The 21,745-nt window shown below is 43.0% G+C and overlaps 1 protein-coding gene across 4 annotated transcripts in view; it reads left to right on the top strand.

Moving 5' to 3' along the window:
- Positions 1-21,745, top strand: part of CCDC34 (coiled-coil domain containing 34) — a 38,316-nt gene that overhangs the window by 5,222 nt on the left and 11,349 nt on the right. For all 4 annotated transcript variants that reach the window (XM_075927773.1, XM_075927771.1, XM_075927770.1 and 1 more), the window contains 2 exons: positions 686-815; positions 8,250-8,357. In XM_075927773.1, the coding sequence (XP_075783888.1) occupies positions 686-815; positions 8,250-8,357 (238 nt within the window). The remainder of the gene's footprint in view (positions 1-685; positions 816-8,249; positions 8,358-21,745) is intronic.

Below are 21,745 nucleotides of genomic sequence, written 5' to 3'. Positions count from 1 at the left end.
ACTCACAGATGAGCTCATTGTCATTTATAAGTTAGTTTTGATCAAAATGGAGTCTAATATCACATACATTTGCTAGCTCATGTGTAAAAGTATCTGGTGTATTATCAGGTTTTATTGACTTGAGATTGGGATAGCTATCTTACTGATGAGTGGGGGAAAAGAACATGAGTGAGTTATATGGGGTGTCCCAAATAAGTTCTAATTAAAGTTCACCTCAAAGTTCAGGTTACTTGGTGACATTAAAATCTGTTACTAGACCTGAAGGGTTGAGACACACTGGACTTGTTACTGGTCAAAGAGGGCATATAGCAGATGTAACTTTAATTCCCTGCTTTTTCCTGATCTATACTTCAGGAGAAGGAAGGAAACATGTGAACGGTTTTTTGTTTTTGTTAAATGGTAGCATTTTGAATCTGTTCCATAGTTTGGACTATTACAATTATTCCTTAAGAAAATGAGCTAATTATGTGGAGTAAAATAGACAATCAAAAGTTCCAAAAAATGCCATTTATCACTTTATTCTAGATGTTATCACAGAATTGCAGAAGTAAATGAATTTATGGTATCATAAATACCCAAAGTATGAACGTCATTATTTCATATCAGTTGCACTGGTTAATTTTGAAATAAATTTGATTTGAAAGTAGTATCCACTAAAATGTCTTCCCTTTCATTTGTAATACAGTGCTGAAAACTGTAATGTAACAGAAAAGAAAAAACAGTCCTCTCCAATAGATAATCTCTCCCCTTGGGAAGAATGGTTCATTTGCAAAGAGAAAGAGCTACGCATCCGCTTACAAGCCAGAGCGTTAGAGGTGAATATTTCTATTTTTCCTTAGTTTTGACATCCGATTAACAGGCAGTGAAATGAAGATTTTTTTTTTCTGTTTGTTGTGAAAACGAGGTAGATCTGTTCTTTAGCTTAAGGGAATCTTTAGACATGCTTAGCTTTTGTGTTTGGGTAAACCAGTGTGATTCATGTTCCATTAATTTCTCTTTACTAAATTGTTACACTTAGTTGGAGTTGTGGTATACATATTCTCTTATACAACTGTCTGGTAGTGGTTCAGCTTTAAAGGATTAAAACATATTTGTGTAATTGTACCTTGATTTTCCTCATGGTTAAATACACCTACATTTAGCAATAAAACATGAATGACAGGATGTGTGTTGTGTATAGACACGCCAAGGTACATGGTTAGACATGAGGCATACTGTTGGCACCAAGGTGTGGTATTATACAACTATTTCATACCTCTTCCCAAAATATTAACAACAAGTGCTTCCTATCCCAATTTTTTTCTTTATCCTTTAATTACGCAGAATAAAGTGAGACAATCAGAAGTTCCAAACTTTTGCTTTCTTATAAATAACCTAGTCTTGAAGACTACATCTAAATTGCATCCCTTTTTCATAAAAGGGATGCAAATTAGACGCATCGCAATTGCTAATGAAGCGGGGATTTAAATCTCCCCCGCTTCATTAGCATAAAAATGTCTGCCTCTTTTTTTCGGCACGGAGCTTTGCCGGGAAAAAGCGCCAGTCTAGACACGGATCTTTTGGAAAATAAAGCCTTTTCCGAAAGATCCTTTATCCCTTATTTTAAGAGGATACAACTAAGGCTAAAATGTGGTTATCAGGCAAATTGTATAGTTGATACAGTCTGTATTGACTGTACGATTAATCGATATAACTGCTCTGTAGAGTTGCAGAGGGGGTGGCTCCAGGAACTGGCTTGAGCTGGGACTGAGCAGTCCTGGCTCGTGCCAGCGCCAGAAGCTACCCATGCTGCAGCTCTGCATTTTAAACGTAGTAAGAGCCGCCATGCAGAGGCACTGTGATCAGTGCAATCTGAGGCTGCTGGGACCAGGCTCGGGCTGCTGGACTCAGCACCACAGGGCACTTGTACATTTCAAAGGCTGAAGCAGCTTCAGTGGAAACATGGAGGAGCGGGGGCCTGCTTCAGTCCCCACTCGCCATTTCACCACTGTGCATCTTCCTCCTCTCCCCCCCTAATCCTGCAGCGCCAGCTCCTCTCCCCCCTCCCCTCTTGCTGCCTGTCTCTGAAAGATGCAGCAAGGGATGGGGGCAGCAACTAGTTGAGTTGCTACTCGACTATCCAATAAGCTTATGCGTATCAGATAGTTGACTAGTTGCTTGCATCCCTATATACAACACAGATATTTTTCGTGGCTTAACTCATTAGTGTTTGTAAAGTACTTGGAGCCTTCATTTTGAAGACAAGTGTTAAAATACTTTGCTGAGTTCAAGGTCAGAGGAAAGTTGAAATTACTTGGTAAACTGCAGCAATGTGTTCTGACTTCCCTAGCATTCAGCACATATTTTGGACTTCCTTTTTAGATTAAGTTGGCATTCATTTGTCCCTCCTCCCCCAAATATTTGTTTCAAACTAATTTCTGGTGATACGTGAAAAATGTGTTTCATGTGCAATCTTAGTCATCAAGATTGGATCAGAACCAAAGTGCCATATAGGAATATTAATTTAGTTTAAGCAACTAATCGACAGAATTTCCATCGCCTAGTTGATAAACGGTGGCACTGCAGTGGGGTTAGATGCCAGCCCCACTGCGGCTCTGCCTTTTAAATGTGTTAAGATTCAGCAGGCTCTTAATACGTTTAAAAGGTTGAAGCACCCGGGGGGGGATTTGTCACTGGCCAGCAGGCTCTTAATGCATTTAAAAAGCAGAAGTGCAGCATCCTGGGACTGGGCATGAGCTGGGAATCAGCTGATTACTGACGCATGCCTGGTCCCACTGCCTCCCCAACCCCTGCAGAACTGGTGCTGGGGTGAACCGGCTTTTAAGCTGGTTCCCCCCGGCACCGGCTCCTGCTCCCTTGGGGATAAGCTTATGCTTGTCGTGTAATTGACTAGTCACTTAAATCCCTACTTCTACATACTTGAGACAATGAAATATTTATACAGTAAACAATTTGGAATGACTCATCTGTTTTAAATAGATTTTTAAAATCAGTGATATAATTCTCGGCACCAAAGGAAATAATAGAAGGGTTAAAAACAGAATTCTGAATATATTTAATTGAAAATAATTCTATAAATATTAAGCATTAGTAACTTTCAGTGATTTTGCTAAACTTGTCTGTAAGAAGAGAAAAGCATATTTGTTTGTAAAATTTCACATTAACACTGTTTTTTAAAAAGTATTCTAGGCTCAGATTCTGAGAAACTTCAGAGTGAGTGATATTAAAATTATCCTAAAGAAAGCTAATGTGTAGATAGAAACATCCATTCCAAATCACGTTGAGCACATACCTTCTAGGACAGAAGTTCTCAAACTTTTTTTCCTGAACTGTTGCCACTTCCCACATACTATAAAAAAAATCCAGTGCCCCATACGGGCAGGGGTTCTGGGGCTTTGGGCTTGAGTGTTTAGTCCCACAGGTAGCTGTGCTTCAGCCAAGGGGCCTTACCAGCCCCACAGGGAGTGCAGACTCTTGTTTTTCTAACTGCTGCTCTAGGATACGTTAGATATCACTCTAGCAGAGGAACATGCCTACAGCGCAGATTCATCAGGTCCTTTATGAGTCTGTAATTGCCTAGATCTTGTTAAAATACATAATTTCTTAATTGTATTTTTAAACAATGACTATTTTGGGATTTTTTTTCTTCAAATCCAAGAACTGATGTCGAAAACGAAGATTCTCACATGAAAACTGCATGTAACATACAGACCCTAAACATTTTTGTTGGGAAAATAACTGTATTGAAAGAATAATACTGTTATATTTTCCATAATATAAACCATTCATTTAAAAACATAAAGTTTCATTCTAGCCCTTCTAGTGTTGAAATTAGACTTGACAAATTTACATTGAAATCTTGTTATAGAATCATAGAATACTAGGACTGGAAGGGACCTCGAGAGATTGAGTCCAGTCCCCTGCCCTCATGGCAGGACCAAATACTGTCTAGACATTTATCTTACTACTCTTAAATATCTCCAGAGATGGAGATTCCACAACCTCCCTGGGCAGTTTATTCTAGTGTTTGACTACCCTGACAGTTAGGAACTTTTTCCTAATGTCCAACCTAAACCTCCCTTGTTGCAGTTTAAGCCCACTGCTTCTTGTTCTATTCTCAGAGGCCAAGATGAACAAGTTTTCTCCCTCCTCCTTATGACACCCTTTTAGATACCTGAAAACTATCATGTCCCCCCTCAATCTTCTCTTTTCTAAACTAAACAAACCGTGTTCTTTCAGCCTTCCTTCATAGGTCATGTTTGCTAGACCTTTAATCATTCTTGTTGCTCTTCTGTGGACCCTCTCCAATTTCTCCACATCCTTCTTGAAATGTGGTGCCCAGAGCTGGACACAATACTCCCAATGAGGCCTAACCAGTGCAGAGGAGAGCGGAAGAATGACTTCTCGTGTCTTGCTCACAACATACCTGTTAATGCATCCCAGACTCATGTTTCTTGCTTTTTTTTTTTTTTTTTTTTTTTTTTTTTTTTTTTGCAACAGTATCACACTTCTGACTCGTATTCAACTTGTGGTCCATTATAACCCCTAGATCCCTTTCTGCCGTACTCCTTCCTAGACAGTCGCTTCCCATTCTGTATGTGTGAAACTGATTGTTCCTTCCTAAGTGGAGCACTTTGCATTTGTCTTTATTAAATTTCATCCTGTTTACCTCAGACCATTTCTCCAATTTGTCCAGATCATTTTGAATTATGACCCTATCCTCAAGATTAGTCTGGAGATTAGTCGCAACCCTTCCCAGCTTGGTATCATCTGCAAACTTAATAAGCGTACTTTGTATGCCAATATCTAAACCATTGATGAAGATATTGAATAGAGCCGGTCCCAAAACAGACCCCTGCGGAACCCCACTTGTTATACCTTTCCAACAGGATTGTGAACTATTAATAACTAATCTCTGAGTACGGTTATCCAGCCAGTTATGCACCCACCTTATAGTAGCTTCATCTAAGTTGTATTTGCCTAGTTTATTGATAAAAATATCATGCGAGACCATATCAAATGCCTTACTAAAGTCTAGGTATTCTACATCCACCTCTTCTCCTTTATCCACAAGACTCGTTATCCTATCAAAGAAAGCTATCAGATAGGTTTGACACGATTTGTTCTTTACAAATCCATGCTGGCTGTTCCCTATCATCTTGCCACCTTCCAGGTGTTTATACCTGCTTAATTACCTGCTCTATTATCTTCCCTGGCACAGAAGTTAAACTAACTGGTCTGTAGTTTCCTGGGATGTTCTTATTTCCCTTTTTATCAATGGGCACTATATTTGTCCATTTCCAGTCTTCTGGAATCTCTCCTGTCTCCCATGATTTTCCAAAGATGCTAACTAGAGACTCATATACCTCCTCTATCAACTCCTTGAGTATTCTAGGATGCATTTTGTCAGGCCCTGGTGACTTGCAAGCATCTAACTTTTCTAGGTGATTTTTAATTTGTTCTTTTTTATTTTATCTTCTAAACCTACCCCCTTCCCACTAGCATTCCCTATGTTAGGCATTCCATCAGAATTCTCGGTGAAGATTGAAACAAAAGTCATTAAGCATCTCTGCCATTTCCAAGTTTCCTGTTACGGTTTCTCCCTCCTCACTGAGCAGTGGGCCTACCCTGTCCATTCCTTTGTAATTTGTCCTAGTTTCCATTTTTTATAGGACTCCTTTTTAATTTTTAGATCATGCAAGGTATTGTGGCTAAGCCAACGCGGTCTTTTGCCATATTTTCTATTTTTCCGACACAGCGGAATAGCTTGCTTTTGGGCCCTTAATAATATCCCTTTGAAAAACTGCCAACTCTCCTCAGCTGTTTTCCCCCTCAGTCTTGATTCCCATGGAACCTTACCTATCAGCTCTTTGAGCTTACCAAAATCTGCCTTCCTGAAAACCATTGTCTCTATTCTACTGTTCTCCCTTCTACTCTTCCTTAGAATTGTGAACTCTATTATTTCTTGATCACTTTCACCAAAGCTGCCTTCCACTTTCAAATTCTCAACCAGTTCCTCCCTATTTGTTAGGATCAAATCTAGAACAGCTTCCCCCAGGTAGCTTTTTCAACCTTCTGAAATAAAAAGTTGTCTCCAATGCAGTCCAAGAACTTATTGGATATTTTGTGCCCCACTGTGTTATTTTCCCAACATATATCTGGATAGTTGAAGTCCCCCATCATCACCAAATCTTGGGCTTTGGATGGTATTTTAGTTGTTTATAAAAAGCCTCATCCACTTCTTCCACCTGGGTAGGTGGCCTATAGTGGACTCCTAGCATGACATTACCCTTCTTTTTAATCCCTTTTAGCCTAACCCAGAGACTCTCAACACTTCCGGCTCCTATGTCCATCTCCACCTCACTCCACTTGTGTTCATTTTTAATATATAAGGCAACACCTCCTCCCTTTTCCCCTGTCTACCCTTCCTGAGCAAGCTGTACCCTTCTGTACAAACATGTCAATCGTGTATTGTCCCACCAAGTTTCTGTGATGTTCACACTTCCTGATATGACAGTTGAAGTCTGCCTGCAGAATAAACTCTTTGGACTTGATTATGAACTAAGGATGTTAAATTGCATTTAATTAGCTAATCAAGTAGTTGATGGAATTTCAGCTACAGCGGGTTCTGTGTGGCTCTTACTACATTTAAAAAGCAGAGGCACAGCCTCTCCCTCCCCTGCCTCTCTGTGAAGATGGTGCTGGGGAGAGAAAGTCAGCTCTTCCCAGCCCTGCCTCCTGCTGCTCAATTAGTTACTTACATCTCTGTTATAAACTTCATTCTCTATTCCCAACCTCCACACATACTACTCCTAATTAGCCCCCCTAACTGAATATGAACAACTCCCATCAACTTGTGTCCTGAGGGGAGACATTCAGAACATCTCCCTTCATGAGTAAGTATTTAAAAACCGGCTCCCCACGCAGACCAACTCTGCTTGCCACCCCACACTGCTGCCTCTGATACAAAGGCAACAGCATGGGATGGCAGCAGGCCCTGTCCACAGGGTGAGAAGGAGGTCCTAGCTCCTTGTGGTCAGAAGCTACTTAATAGGAACCTCCCCTGCCCCCACTGCCCGCCCCTCACTGTGCTACTACCCCACTGATAGCCTCTTAAAAGCCAGCTCCCCTCCCCCCCCCCAAGCACCGACTCCTGTCTCCTGCCTCACTGTTATCTCTGTAGGAGAGGCAGTAAGGGAGGGGGTAGGTGGGTCCACGGAGCCAGCACACACAAAGAGCTGAATTAAAACCAGTTCCTCATGCATATGGGTGGGGGGTGGGGGAGGAATACATGAGCTGACAGGGTTAACTGATAAGCCTAGCGTTATTGGTTAATCACGTGGTTGTCTGCATGTTGACAACCTTACCGTATATGTTCCTTTTATGTAGCAAAGTCCTGCCACTGCACATGCAGATGAATACCGAGGAATAAGATGAGATTGCAGAGTTAATTTTGCTGTTTGACTGTAAATTAATGAAAACATTTTTATACAATAGAAATTGGAAATATGTCAAGAATTTTCCCCTCTTTGCTTGCTCTCCCTCTTCCCTGACTTTTAGCCCTCTCTAAACTATGGAAAACTTTCAGGAATTTCCTGTCTGGTTTAACATCATCATTGGCAGCATTGAAAGTGCTAGTGTAAATGGGTTGTCGCTGCTGTTTTAAATACTGGCCATCTATTTTTGCTCAGAACTGCTATAGGCGAAATGATATTTAAAATGGTAGCATTCACCAGCACCCTGTCTGTATTAGGACATCCAGTGCTGATGCATTTTTGTGCACATTTACGTTGGTTCTATAACGTCTGTAAACGTTACAGAATTGATCATATATTTGACAGTCTTTGTTACTGCAAGAAATTTGAAAGTTTCTACTGAAAAAAAAGTCACTAGTGACTTTCATTGGTGCCTGTGTGTGTGTGTGTGTGTGTGTGTGTGTGTGTGTGTGTGTGTGTATATAAAGTTGATTTCAGAAAGTGATTCTTAGAAATAACTGCTGACACCGTGTGACTAGTGTCTTGTCAACCAGTAATGTGCATCTCAGAAACTATTTTTTGCACCATCTTAAAGATTTTTTCAGATAATTCTTGTCGCTTTAAATTTATGTATTCTATGAATGGATTTGAGATCATAAGCTAGTGCTAGAAAGCACTGCCATGTAATGATTTTGGTAAATCTGAACTTTATGCTTTTCAAATTACTTTGATTTGTTTGAAAATAAATTATGTATATACATTTATTTTAATTAGGAAATGAATTTACAACTGGAGAAAAGAAAAGAAAAGCAGGAACTTGAAAGGAAAAAAAAGATAGCTGAAGAGAAACACAAAGAATGGGTGCAGAAAAAGAATGAAGAGGTAAATACTGCATTAATTCACAATACTTAAATCCAGTTATTTCACTCAGTTTTCCCTTTTTACTCACTCTTTCATATTTCTTTCTCTGAGTACACATTTTAGTAGGGATTTTTTTTAAATCCACATCCCAGAAGTTGAAGAGTGTGTCTAAAAATGTTTTATGGCTCGCTTTTGCTATAACTGATAAGGCAAATTGTATTTGAAAACTTAGAAGCTTAATGGCTAATCTGACTATTGTGGCTCATTATCCCGATAAATGTGCCCTGGGTTCTTTTCTGGTAAGTGAAGTCTCACTTGCTGACTACCTACGACTCCATTGCAGAAGAACTTTAGAAAGAGTATATTCGTTAATTACATACAGTTTATTGTGTAGCTTGTAGAGAAGAGCCTAGAAAGATTTAGGTAAATATGAGAGTGACCAAGCAAATCATATGTTTCTTCTGCCTTGTGGATAAATGAGGTGTGAGGCGCTTACAACTGACCTAATCCATGAATCAGCAGTAAGTCCATTTGTGATGGAGTCATTAGCTTGTCCAGTAACCCATATTTAAACTTTAGCTGTCTGGACTTCAGAGTGTCTTCAGATCTCACCAGTGCTGTGTGGACAAAAATACATTTTTTGTCTGTGTCTATTGGCATCATCTTTGGAGTCCACTGTGGATGTGCTTGTTGCCCTGAGGTCCTGTATAGACCACACAAAGGGCAGAAACAAGGTAAAGAGCAAATCATATCAGACCAACATAATAGCTCTCTTTGGGTATGTCTAGACTACATGGCTCTGTCGCCAGAGTTAACTTCACCAGTTGGCATGTTTCTGTGTAAACATAATTTTCAAGTTTTAAAGGTAGTTACTGGGTTTAAAATAACACTTTATATGATACTGAGCTGTCAAAAAGCACCATGTTGAGTTGTGAAAAAGATATTTATATTGACATGGCATTTTGTAGTTCAGTAGGAACAAGTGCTTAGTATATAGTACTCTTTGGGTACTCTGCACTATGATAAAAGACCTGCAGCACGACCAAAGCTTGCTAGTCTATAAAATTGCAATGGAGATGCTTGGGCTGGGCCTGGGCTCTGAAATCCCCTCTGGGGTTTGGCTGGTGTGTGAGCCTCCACAGAGCTAAATTGGAAACTTGTTTTTTCTGTCAAGTTAGTATTGAGTTATTTGCGGGCAGACAGATTAACTTGTGTTGGTTAAGCTGCAGTATCGTGCTTACACTCACAAGAACACAGATCAAAACACACTAGCCGAAAAAAACCCAACCAAACCAAACAAAAACCCCACAACCCAATCGAATACTACTTTTAATCCAGTAAAACATTGGATTTAAACTAATAACAGCGTGACCTCTGTGTGTAACAGACACACTTTTCATCTTTGTTTTACTTTCTTATTTATGTACAAAAATAACAAGGTATTGTTGATTTCTGTGTAAAATTTACAAGCAGATCGGTTATGAATATACACTCAACAAGCCATTTCAGTGTTAAAATAGCCATTTTAGGAGGAACTGAATGGCACAGGAATTAAAAATAGGTTATCAGAGCCATTATAATCTGATGCAGTTAGAGAGCACTCTTTGTTATAATCTTTCTGGTTTGTTTTGGTATGCATTTGTCAGTCAAGTCCAGTACTGTATTTAACTCCCAGTTTCACATGAAGCTCTCCGGAGGCAGTACTTAGTGGACATGTGCATTTTTAAAGACATTCTTGTTTGCTATCTTATTAAAGAGGCCTAAGACTTAGAATCATAGGACTGGAAGGGACCTCGAGAGGTCATCGAGTCCAGCCCCCCGCCCTCAAGGCAGGACCAAGCTCCGTCTACACCATCCCTGACAGATGTCTATCTAACCTGTTCTTAAATATCTCCAGAGAGGGAGATTCCACCACCTCCCTTGGCAATTTATTCCAATATTTGACCACCCTGACAGTTAGGAATTTTTTCCTAATGTCCAATCTAAACCTCCCCTGCTGCACTTTAAGCCCATTACTCCTTGTCCTGTCCTCAGAAACCAAGAGGAACAAATTTTCTCCTTCCTCCTTGTGACACCCCCTTAGATATTTGAAAACCGCTATCATGTCCCCCCTTAATCTTCTTTTTTCCAAACTAAACAAGTCCAATTCATGAAGCCTGGCTTCATAGGTCATGTTCTCTAGACCTTTAATCATTCTTGTCGCTCTTCTCTTGAGTGGATGTGTCTTATCTCTCCTGGTCAGAGTTGATTTGTAAGGAAACTTGACTTGCTGTACAGTTATTTGTGTTTGACTTAATTTGTTTTTGTGAATAGAGAACTTGAGTCTTGCACATTTTCATGGATTTTAAATTCCCTTTCTGAAAAGTTTTCCCTTAATTTTAAAGTATTTGAATCTTTTCTCTTTCTAATAATTCTAACAACTTTTAAAAGGGTGAAGTTCATTGGTGGTGTGAATAATTTTTTTGACTTGAAACTGACATAGCTCAGACCATTCTTTATTCAAAATATATTGTGCCATCCTTATAAGGAAACTAGTGGGAGTTACCAGGCGTTGCTTGGGAAAGTGGAAGAACAAAATTTAGAAAAACAGTAGTCCATTATTGTTTTTGAATGGTAGAAAAGTTGCACTGAGTTCTATAGGGATTAAAATATATTTTAAAAGTATAAAACAACCAGTTTTACATGTTATCAAACTTTATTGTAAACTATATTTTTTGTTTCATTATTCTTAACAAATATGTACAAATTTTTTCCACTTCCAACTCTTGAACACGCAACATAGAGTTGTCCATGTGAAAAGCAAGATATCTCCAAATAAATTCCAACTACTTTAAGTGACTGTCCTTGCATTTTGTCAGTATACATTGTTGAAATATCAGTTATATCAACTGTCAACTTGTATGAGGAACCTGAGGAGAGGAAGGGGGAAAGAAGCCACATGCTGCTTCCTTGTCTCTCCCCCGGCTTTAGTGAGTGACTGGCCCCTGCACTTCCTCCAGGAAGCCGCTTCTCCCTGCACTGCCAAGCTCTGTGCAGCCCCGGGGAGAGGCGTCGGTCTGTCATCTCTTCCCTCCCACAGTACCTTAAAACCTTTTCTACTGGATAAAAGATTATTCCATGCAAAGTTTGGTTGCGATAGCTCTTATAGTGTCCAAGTTATTAGTGCACAACCATTCTCCTTTATATATTAGATTTAAAACTTGCGGAAGTAAGGCATGAAGTGAATTTAGGACTAAATTTAGTTTCAAGCAAGGATATGGTAAATTTGTATAAAGTATGTGTGCAAGTTGTATTGGCTCCTAAATTGCTTCATTGCTATAATAGTCAGCTTTTTCCTTCTAGATTATGCCTCTGTTCTTAAATCAGTCCTGGTTTAAATTGTAGCAGTTAATGTTAGTAGTTAATATAGAGAAGTTGTTGTCCAACATCCAACTTTTAGATTCTTTAAATAGCTTGTAGTAGTCTAACAACTATTTATTTCCATTGCAGTTCTACCTCTCAGGGCTGTTGAGGATTAATTAACTCATATTAGTGATTTTATGATTTGAAGATGAAAAGCGCTCCATAAATGCAGAGACTATGGTCTGTTTTGTGATTTGCATAGTGGATGGCATCTTACGTGTATGTGACTTACTGGGTACAGACTTAATTGATTAATAGTAATGGGAGGGTATTGTGGGGCTGATACTAGGGATGTAAAAATGAGTTTAATTATGTAATTGTGTAACCCTTCAAAATTTCATCGCTTACACATGGTGGGGAGAAGTGGGGGAGACGGGGCAGGCAAGAGCTGGTGAATGTGGGGAGCTGGCTAAAGGTGGCTTCCCGCTCGCTGGTTCCTGCTTTCCATAAGAGGTAGCGGTGTGGGGTCCAGGCAACACCTTGGGAGCTGGTGCACCTAGAGAGCAGGCTTAAAAGCTGGCTCTCACCCGCTACCCTGCGTTGCTGCCTCTTTATCAGAAGCAACTGTGCGAAGGGGCAGGCGGCTCTGTGGGAGCCAGTGCAAGTGGTGAGCTGGCTTAAATACAGAGGCAGCAATGTGGGGGGTTGGGGGACTGTGAATGTTAACTGATGAGCCCAGGCGTATGAATGGATGCACTATCACATCCCTAGATGATACACTCCATCATACATTGGGATTGGAGGGAGAAATCATAGTCCCACATACGAGTCTAGAGCCATGGTGTCCAACCATTTCTGAAGCAGTAGCCACTCCTGCTATAGCAAACTAGTCACATTCAGTTGGCCAAATAGCCACATGTGACTAGTGGCTAGCGTGTTGGACACCATGGTCTAAAGGGTGTCCCACATCTCAGGACTATGTGGATCAGTGTCCACGGTTGTTACTGTGTCCCTCTAACAGTTGCTCTCATTTGGGATAATCTGGTCCAATAGCCAAAGTCAATAGAACAAGCCCCCTAAAGTTGGGATAGTATGGCCCACTGTATAATCCCCTGAGCTTGGGGTAGCGCAGCCTAATGGCCACAGTTGGTGTATAGTAGGCGGGTCCACCACCCTCTGGTGGGTGGTGGCCAGGGTGGGGGGATCCAGGCCCTCCCGCTCCACTGAGTTCTGACCCAGAGCCCTGTTGGTGATGGACTCTCTTGCCACCGGCTCGGCAGGGATCAACCTGCAACATTCCAAGCCTTTTAGCCAATTCCCCCTATAGTTCCATGGGTCCCTTTCTACTTGATTCTGTGGCATCTGCAGTTCAGTGTCTCTGTATTCCTTGCAACATCCCTGGTCAGTGTGGGTCGATGTGGTTCTGTTTGGCTGACTCCCCTAAACTTGGAACAGCTGTGGTTCACTTAATCAGCTTGTGGTACACCTGACTTCTCAGCAGTCAGCCCAGATTAAGCTTATCTCAGGCCTTTTATACCCTGGTTCCAGCTGGAGTATGCCCAGCAGAGCAAATGGGGCATGGCTTCTTCCTCTAACAAAGATGGGTCAGCTCTTGATGTGCCAGTGCAGGGCTGACACACCTAGTCACAGAGGGATATCCTGCAAATAGGGCACTGCCTCAGGATCAGAAACCTCTCCTTTAGTGGACGGTTCCTTCCAGGCTGGTGAAGGGAGTGTCCCGGAGTGCATGGCTTCTGCCCCCACCCACCCTTCCAAAATGACGCCCGTGCGTCCTTCAGAAGACTACTCAAACAAGTCTTCAGTGATAGTGATCTACAGACAGGCACCAAGATCGTGGTTCACAAGGCAGTTATCATCCCCACCCTTCTCTATGGGTGTGAGACCTGGGTAACTTACAGAAGGCATCTCAAGCAGCTGGAGTGGTTCCAGCAGCACTGCCTCAGGAGGATTCTCAGGATCAGCTGGGAAGACTGACACGCTAACGTTGGCATTCTCACTGCAACCAACATCAGCAGTATAAAAATTGTGTTTCATAACTTGCAAACTCTGCTCAGCTGGCCATTGTGTACATAATGGGGATGTTGTATATCGGGTAATTGAACAGTTGTGTAACTGCATGAAATCTTAGTGGTTACACACCTATTCGATAAGCTCCAGGGCTGGGGCTGGGGAGCCCCCTGCCACTCCACGCTGCTGCCTCTGTATCAGAGGCACCAGTGTGGGGTGCGAGGTGGGAGCTGGTCCATAAAGGGAGCCAGTTTAAAAACCAAGTATCAGAGGGGTAGCCGTGTTAGTCTGAATCCGCAAAAGCGGCGAGTAGTCCTGTGGCACCTTATAGACTAACTGAAGTGTAGGAGCATAAGCTTTCGTGGGCAAAGACCCACTTCGTCAGATGCATGTAGTGGAAATTTCCAGAGGCAGGTATAAATATGCAGGCCAGAATCAGGCTGGAGATGACGAAGTGGATCCAATCAAGGAGGATTGCTCTACCCCAGACGCAGCAGTGTGGGGGTGGGGAGCAGGTGGCACTGTGGAGCTGTTGCTGAGGGGAAACCAACTTTTAAGCCAGCTCCCCCCGGCACTGGCTCCTGCCTGATATAGAGGCAGCAAGGGGGGAAGGGGAATTCGAGTAGTCGACAAGATTAACCAAAATACCTGGCTTATCAGTAAATCGTACAGACAACTACACATTGACTTCCTAGTACATAGGCCTGACGCTTACCTCCCAAAGCAAGTACTCTTAAATCAGGGGGAAAAGGCTTGTAGAGGGCAGTTGAAGTGCTTCAACGACATACTGTAAGTACACCTTAAAAGGGAGTCATCAACCCACCAAACTGGGAGGACCTGTCACAGAACAGAATGCAGTGGTGCCGCAGCTCACTTTGAGGAGAACAGATGTATTTGAGACAGAAGCAACAAAAGAGGGAAGAAAGGGAACACAAACCTCCAAGCAACAATTATGTCGCCTCTAGGATCACACCTATCACTTCTGTGGGAAAATCTGCAGCCCAAAAATTGGGCTCCTCAGGCATTTAATAACTCACCCGTGAACCCCCTTAGTGCAGATATCATCCTTGCATTGAAGGATAGCTGAAGAGGCTTGGTTTAAATCACTTTGTGACACTTTTCTCTATGAAATCTGTAAGGTGTCACTGAAGTTTATCAAATTTTTACCTCCATTATTCTTGAATTAGTTAATTCAGATGCTTGCTTTGGCAGAGCAAACCTTTTATTTGAAAATATTTGGGCCATTAGTCACATTCCGGTAGAAGGGACATCTCCTAAGTGTGGGGAACTACAATTCATGACGCCAAAAGAGTTCTCTGTACAAAAACATTTCCAAGTATATTGCCTTGGCAGACCTAGACTTGCCCATCATTCTTCTCTGCTTCTTTTTTTTAAAATTCTTAGTCTTAAATGATACTTCAGAAACTGAAAGATTGAGAGCTTTATATAGTCTTATGCCAAACATGCAGACCTCTCTAGGAACATACACTGCCTCAGTAGTTGTTTCTAGATATTTTTGTGATCCAAGATTTGCATGTGTGTCAAGTGCATTTATCCTTAGGAACACTATTCTTCGAAAAGTCAGGCTGTATGTGAGTTACTTGTCTTTATGTTGCCAGAATTATAACAGTAGCATGTCTGTTTTTCTCTACCTTCTTTAAGGATTTGATCCTGAGGTGCTGAGCCTCTTCAGTTTCCATTGTCTTGAGCTAGAAACAGCTTGTACGATAAGGACTTAAATGGGCTAAATGCTCTGAATTTAGCCTGATTACAGTCAAGCTGGAATATCTGATACTGAATGATGCATATCATTAAACACAGGTAGAGCTAAACTGGTGTGAGAATTTAATTAATTAGAAGCCTCTCAAACATAGTGAGCAGCTCCTAAATACAGGCAGTCCCCGGGTTACATGGATCCGACTTACATCGGATCCCTACTTACAAACGGGGTGAGGCAACCCCGCACTAGCTGCTTCCCCCCAGCAGACCAGGGAGACGCGAAGCTAGCCCCCCCCCCCCCAGCAGACCAGGGAGACGCAGAGCGGCTTTTCTCAGCAGACACCTCAGCTTGAGAATAAAGGACTGAGGGAAGTGAGGTGTGGGAGAATAAAACTGAGCTCTGGAGAAATGTTTGGCTAGAGTTTCCCCTACAATATGTACCAGTTCCGACTTACATACAAATTCAACTTAAGAACAAACCTACAGTCCCTATCTTGTACGTAACCCGGGGGCTGCCTGTAAGTCCCAAATAAAATGGGTTAGGAGTATTGAAAAAGACAGAGGAGATATGTTTTTGGTTAAATTTGAAAAAAAATCGTATTGACCACATGCTTTATTACATTTCTTTGGTAAGATGACGTGTACTTTATCTTCCATTCCCATGAAACGCATCTTTATTTACTAATTTAATCTGTCTGTTTCTTAGGACTGGTCCACGCTATAGAGTTAGGTTGAGGTGGGCAATATTTTTTTTGTGGGGGGGAAGGCACCACTCAGGATTTTGGAAAGTGGTGAAGGGCTGTACTCTTCCATGATATTAATGGAGGAGATGCGGGGTCTGGGATGGAAGTTGGATGCAGAAGGTTTCTTGGGGGTAAGGGATTGGGATGCAGGAGGGAGTGTGGGGTTTGGGAGGAAGTTTGGGTGAAGGAAATGGTTGTGACCAGGGCATTGGACTGGTAAGCAGTGGGTTATGACCTAGAACAGGGGACTATGGTGTGGAGGTTTGGGATGTGACCTAGGGCAGGGGATTGGGGATCAGGAATTTGAGTTACCACCTAGGGCAGGAGGGGATTGTGATCTGGTGCGGGGGATCTGGGACTGGATCAGGGAGGGAGATATCATTGTAGGAAGGGACAGAGTGTTTGGGTATGTGGAGTGGGGGGGAAGAGGGCTGGGGAAGGGAGGAGCTGGGGTGCCAGAGGCAGGCTCTGTCCAGGAGATTCTACCTCTGTGACTCCCAGCCAGCAGCCCATCATGTTTGCCAGCCAGCCGTTCTGCCTGCCTGCTCCGCCCCCGTACAGGCTGCAAGGCCATATGCATGTGAGAATAACTACAAGCCGGAGGAGAGGAGGTGTGGTGCTTTGTGGTAGCCTGTTATTCAAACAGCTCCCATTGTCCAGTTTCTGGCCAGAAACCAGCCATTGGGGTTGTGCTGGGGGTGGGAGCAGCTCCTGAAGCTTCCCCCCACTCCTGGATCACAGTTTTGAAAGAGAAATGGCCCGGCAACCACTTTTCTGAGCTGCGTGCAGGTAGGGTGAGGCAAGCAGCAAGCCTGCCTGGGGTTCCCCACTGCGTCCGCATGCTGGATCCAGTTTCTTGGCGGGTCGTATTATGCCCAGGCCTAAGTTAGGTTGAAGTAAGGCAGAGTGTGTCAACCTAAATCTGTCAATGTCTACATTAAAATGTAGCTCCAAATGATGTAACTTTTCCACTATACCAACTTAACTCCACCTTCACGAAAGGACTGGCACTTAACTCAGTGCTATTAGGTCGATGCATTGTCAGACACTATATTGCTTGACATTGACTGTTGCCTTTGAGAAACTGCCCCACACTGCCGGTTAAATCCGTGCAAATGCTCCTGTGAGGATGCACACCACTGACCCAGGAGCATAGATAGTGTGGTTCCGTAAAATCATTCAATTACTGTGATTTCTATACTTTGATGTAACTTAACTAAATTTTATACTTTTGACTTGCCTTTAGAATGGTGATATATTCAAAACTAACTTATGCTAAGTGTAGACTGACAATCTAACCTTTTTAAAAAAATGTTTTATTGTTCAGTATAGCTACTTAAAAAGAACTTGACTTACAAGTATTAAATGTTGACTGTACCCAAATAGAATAATTATTGTTGCTACTTTGCAAATCATAAACCTAGCACTTAACATGCACTATAGCATTATTAAAACTTTAACTTGTGTAATCAAATGCAAGAATCCATATTAATGCAACATTTACGACTGATCCAAAAGGCACAGCAATGCACTCTCCCTTAACATCATAGACTTTTAGAGTGAAAGAAATTTTACAAAATCAGAAAATGTAGGTCCAAGTTCTAACAGCAACATTACTGATTATTGTATCCCGAATATTTTATGATGGAGTAATTGTTCACAAACAGCTCTGAATGGAAAATAGAGATGTAAATAGCATTTAAAATGTTGACGAGTTAAACAATATGTTTAACTGGTTAACTGCCCACCATGTCTCACTGTAGGTGGAGGGCCGCTGGAGCAGCAACCTGCCCATGGTATGGTGAGCACAGCCGGGCTGGAGCGCCCTATGGCATGGTAAGGTGGGCCCAGCTGGGCTGGCGCGCTCCCTACCTGCAGCATGCCATAATGGGTCTAGACATGGGTGGTAGGCTACTCTAGCCAGGCCAGGTGCTGGTTAACTGGTTAGTGATAAGCATCACCCTTACTGGTGATACTTGCATCCCTAATAGAAAACGTTAACTCTTTCTTGCATTTTCTGACTTGTAATTTTTTTACTAATAGGCTATAACGGTGCAGCTCCATAGGGTGGGATTTTGTGCGTGTGTGTGTTAGGGATGTTAAATTTTGATTAATCATCTAATCGAGTAGTCGATGGAATTTCCATTGACTACTCGATTAGTCGATAAGGGGCACTCGCTATCCCACTGTGCCTCTCCCTTTGAAATGCACAGGAGCCACCTATGGCTCTTGTTTATTTCAAAGGGAGAGACTCAGGTTCCCACTGCCTCACTCTCTTGGAAATGTACAGGAGCCGCCCACAGGTCTTGTATCTTTCAGAGGGAGAGAGATAGTGGGAACCTATGCCAGTGGGGACGAAAGCAGTCCCTGCTGGCATGGGTTCTCCTCTGTGCCTCTTCTTTGTAGTGTCTAAGAGCCATAGGCGGCCTTTGTGCATTTCAAAGGGAGAGGAACAACAGTTGGACGGCACGAGCGGGACTGTTTCAATCCCGACTTACGCCATTTTCCCACTGCCCTCTGCTTCCCGCTGAGACAGTGCTGTGGGCAGGAACTGGCTTTTAAGTCAGCTCCCCCCAGCACTGACTTGTGCACCCTCCCCTTGCTACCTCTCTCTGATAGGGGCAATGGGGGTGGGGGAAAAGGACTAGTTACGTTCCCCCTCAATTACCCGATAAGCATTTGCTTTTTGGTAGACAACTAGTCACTTACTTCCTCTGTGTGTGTGTGTGTGTGTGTGTGTGTGTGTGTGTGTGTGTGTGTTTTATTTGCTTGCTCTTCATTTTAAATGAGGGGGGGAATAAACAATAATAGTATGGAAATGGTTCCATTTAAGCTTTGACATTCTGCTGTATTGGGGTGAATGAGGTGTCAGCGGTAGTCATTGGCTGGGTCTTTACACAAGAAAAAATGCTGATCAAATATAAGACGGAATTAGCAAAATATTATGGAATAATGCAAAAATTGCAAAGATGCTAAAACTGTAGGATCTACATTTTTTTTGCTCATTGTCACTTTTCTCCTGTTTCTCTAAGCTTTCCTTTTTTTGTCTTTTGGGGTGTGGTAGGGTGTGGGTGAGACTGGATTTATTAGGGTGGGTCTTAATCTGCCCTGCAGTAAGACATAATCTCTTTTAGGCACATTGTCTCAGGAGCAGTATCAGCATCACTCTTTATTTACTCTCTCTGCATGGCTCAGGGAGTGCAAATAGTGTTAGTGATAACATGTAGCTACTGAGAAACTTGGAAGTGATATTTTTAAATAGGTTTTTAACCTCTTTGAGTTGACCTCTGTGTATTCCCACAAGTATCAGTAGTGGGTTTCTGGAACATTTTAAAAAGCAGCATCTCTTTGGGGGTTATCATTGTTAGTTTTGTACACTGAACTGTCCAGCCCTTGTTGTTACTTAGTGGAGGTGCAGCCCAAGCCGCTTCTGTTTTTTTTCTTACTTCTGTAGACGGCGTAGTAGCTGCAGGCAGTACAGGTTGTACCTCCCTTAATTGGGACTCCCTGGTTCGGCAACATCCGTGGTCCAGTATGAACCACAGATGTTCCTGGACTACAGAGCCCAGGAGGAGGGAGGTCAGGTGTCCAGGCAGGAGTTGGTCACTCAGCTGGGAGCCCAGAGTGGGTGGGTGGGTGGGGGAAGACGGATGGCATGATGAGGGGAGTTCTGGCCCCAGAGACTGGGAAGCTCTAGCCTGGCTGCAGCTGTGGACCTCCAGCCTCAGCCAGGGAGCTCCCACTGCAGCAGCACCCATGGAGCTCTGGCCCTGGCCACATAGTTAATGGCCATGTTCTTGCTCTAGCGGCCAGGGAACTCCATCCCCAGTGGCAGCCTGGGAGCTCTAGCCCAGCCCACAGAGCTCCAGCCCTATCCTTTCACCCTGGCTGCAGAGCTCTGATCCCAGCTGTGGAGCCAGGCAAGTGCAGAGCTCTGCCCTAGCTGCAGAGCCAGGCAGTTGTGGAGCTGTGGCTGTGGTTCTCCACCGGAGAGCCCCGGTGGACTTGGGCAGCAGCTTGGGCAGGCTTGAGCCCTACCCGAATGGCAGCATGGCCACGAGGGGTGGGACCTTCCTTGGTCCAGCAAATCCCCTCTTTTGGTACTAGTCAGGTCCCAAGGGTGCAGGACAAATGAGGTCTAACCTGTTCTCAGGTCTGAATTGGTCAGACTTTATCTCCAGATCTCTGTAGATAGATTTGCAATTAATTTCTAGTAGTGGTAATTTTAATGCAGGGATAGTTTTTAGGTAGTTTTTGATAATCGTCATTTTTCAAGGATGGATGGTTTTAGGTGTGATATGCTAGGTTTATGGGGACTCCATTATAATGTGGTCATCCAGGAGCAGTAAAAGGTATTGAAGAAATACACTCCCTTCCCTGGGATTTTCTGAGTCTGACACCCACAACAAATATCTTTTTCTCTTCTCACAGCAGTTGGAACAGACATTATATATTAATGAACCTGAATCAAAGGGAGTTGTGACAGGATCTGACAGCACCAAGTATAAACAAGTTCTATATTCCCTCTATTTACCATCATACTATGTATTTAACTTAGAAACTTTTCATTTATAGTTAAATACATTGGAGCCAGACTTTGTTGATACAGAGTGACTCACAATAGTCCACTTTTAATCAGATGCTTACAGATACTTATGCAACATAAAGCGATCCGTAATTGATATACATTCATTAGTTAACCTGTTCCCATAAGATGGTATCAAAAGATGGTATGGGTGAGTGTCATGAAATATCGATCTAATTTTCATTATAAACATGGCTTGGTTTGGTTTAGTTTTTAATTAGATTTCTGCATGAGTTTCCATTGCTGGCATTTCAGGGTCAAACAAACCACAAATCTCCGTGGTTCCCAGCCAAAATGTTTGTTTAACCTGGGTTCCACTCAGTCATAGATTTGAGGCAAGAAATGGGGTAGGTGAACTGCATCCAGCCTACTCTGGCTCTCGAGCTTCAACTAGGGTGTGGGGGGGTCAGAGGCTTGTCCCGTTCCATGTGTGCCAAGGCTCCACATAGCTATGAAAGTAGGGGCAGAAGAGGGCTCCATATGCTGCCCCCACCTCAAGCACCAGCTTTGCAACTCCCATTGGCCGGGAACTGCCACTTGGCGACGCCTCTTTGTATGAGCAGGACAGACAGGGAGACATGCTACTGCTTCTGAAACTGCTTGAGGTACCCCAGTGCTCTCCAGCCCTGAATGGCTTCCTGCCATCCAAACCCTTCAACTCCAGCCCAAAGCATCCTCCTATACCTCAGACTTCTCATTACCAGCCCAGCCCCGTAGCCCACACTCCCCTCATATTCCCACCTTCTGAATTCCTCAGCACAGCCCAGAGCATCATCCTGTACCCCAAACCCTTCATCTCTTGCCCCACTTACAGCCCACCCCTCCACCTGGAACCCTCTACCCTCCCACATCCCAATCACCTGTCTCGTCCCAGTGCCCCTGCTTCCACTCTGAACTCTCATTTCTATTCCCTCCTCAGAGCCCACACCTCTGTCTAGAACCCTCACTCTCTCCTGCACCCCACCCCATACCCCAGCTTTGTGAGCATTCCA

This window comes from Pelodiscus sinensis, chromosome 4, assembly GCF_049634645.1.
Source record: "Pelodiscus sinensis isolate JC-2024 chromosome 4, ASM4963464v1, whole genome shotgun sequence".
Classification (NCBI taxonomy): Eukaryota; Metazoa; Chordata; order Testudines; family Trionychidae; genus Pelodiscus; species Pelodiscus sinensis.
The sequence above is the reverse complement of the archived record's forward strand: the minus strand, read 5'-3'. Positions and strand labels throughout refer to the sequence as shown.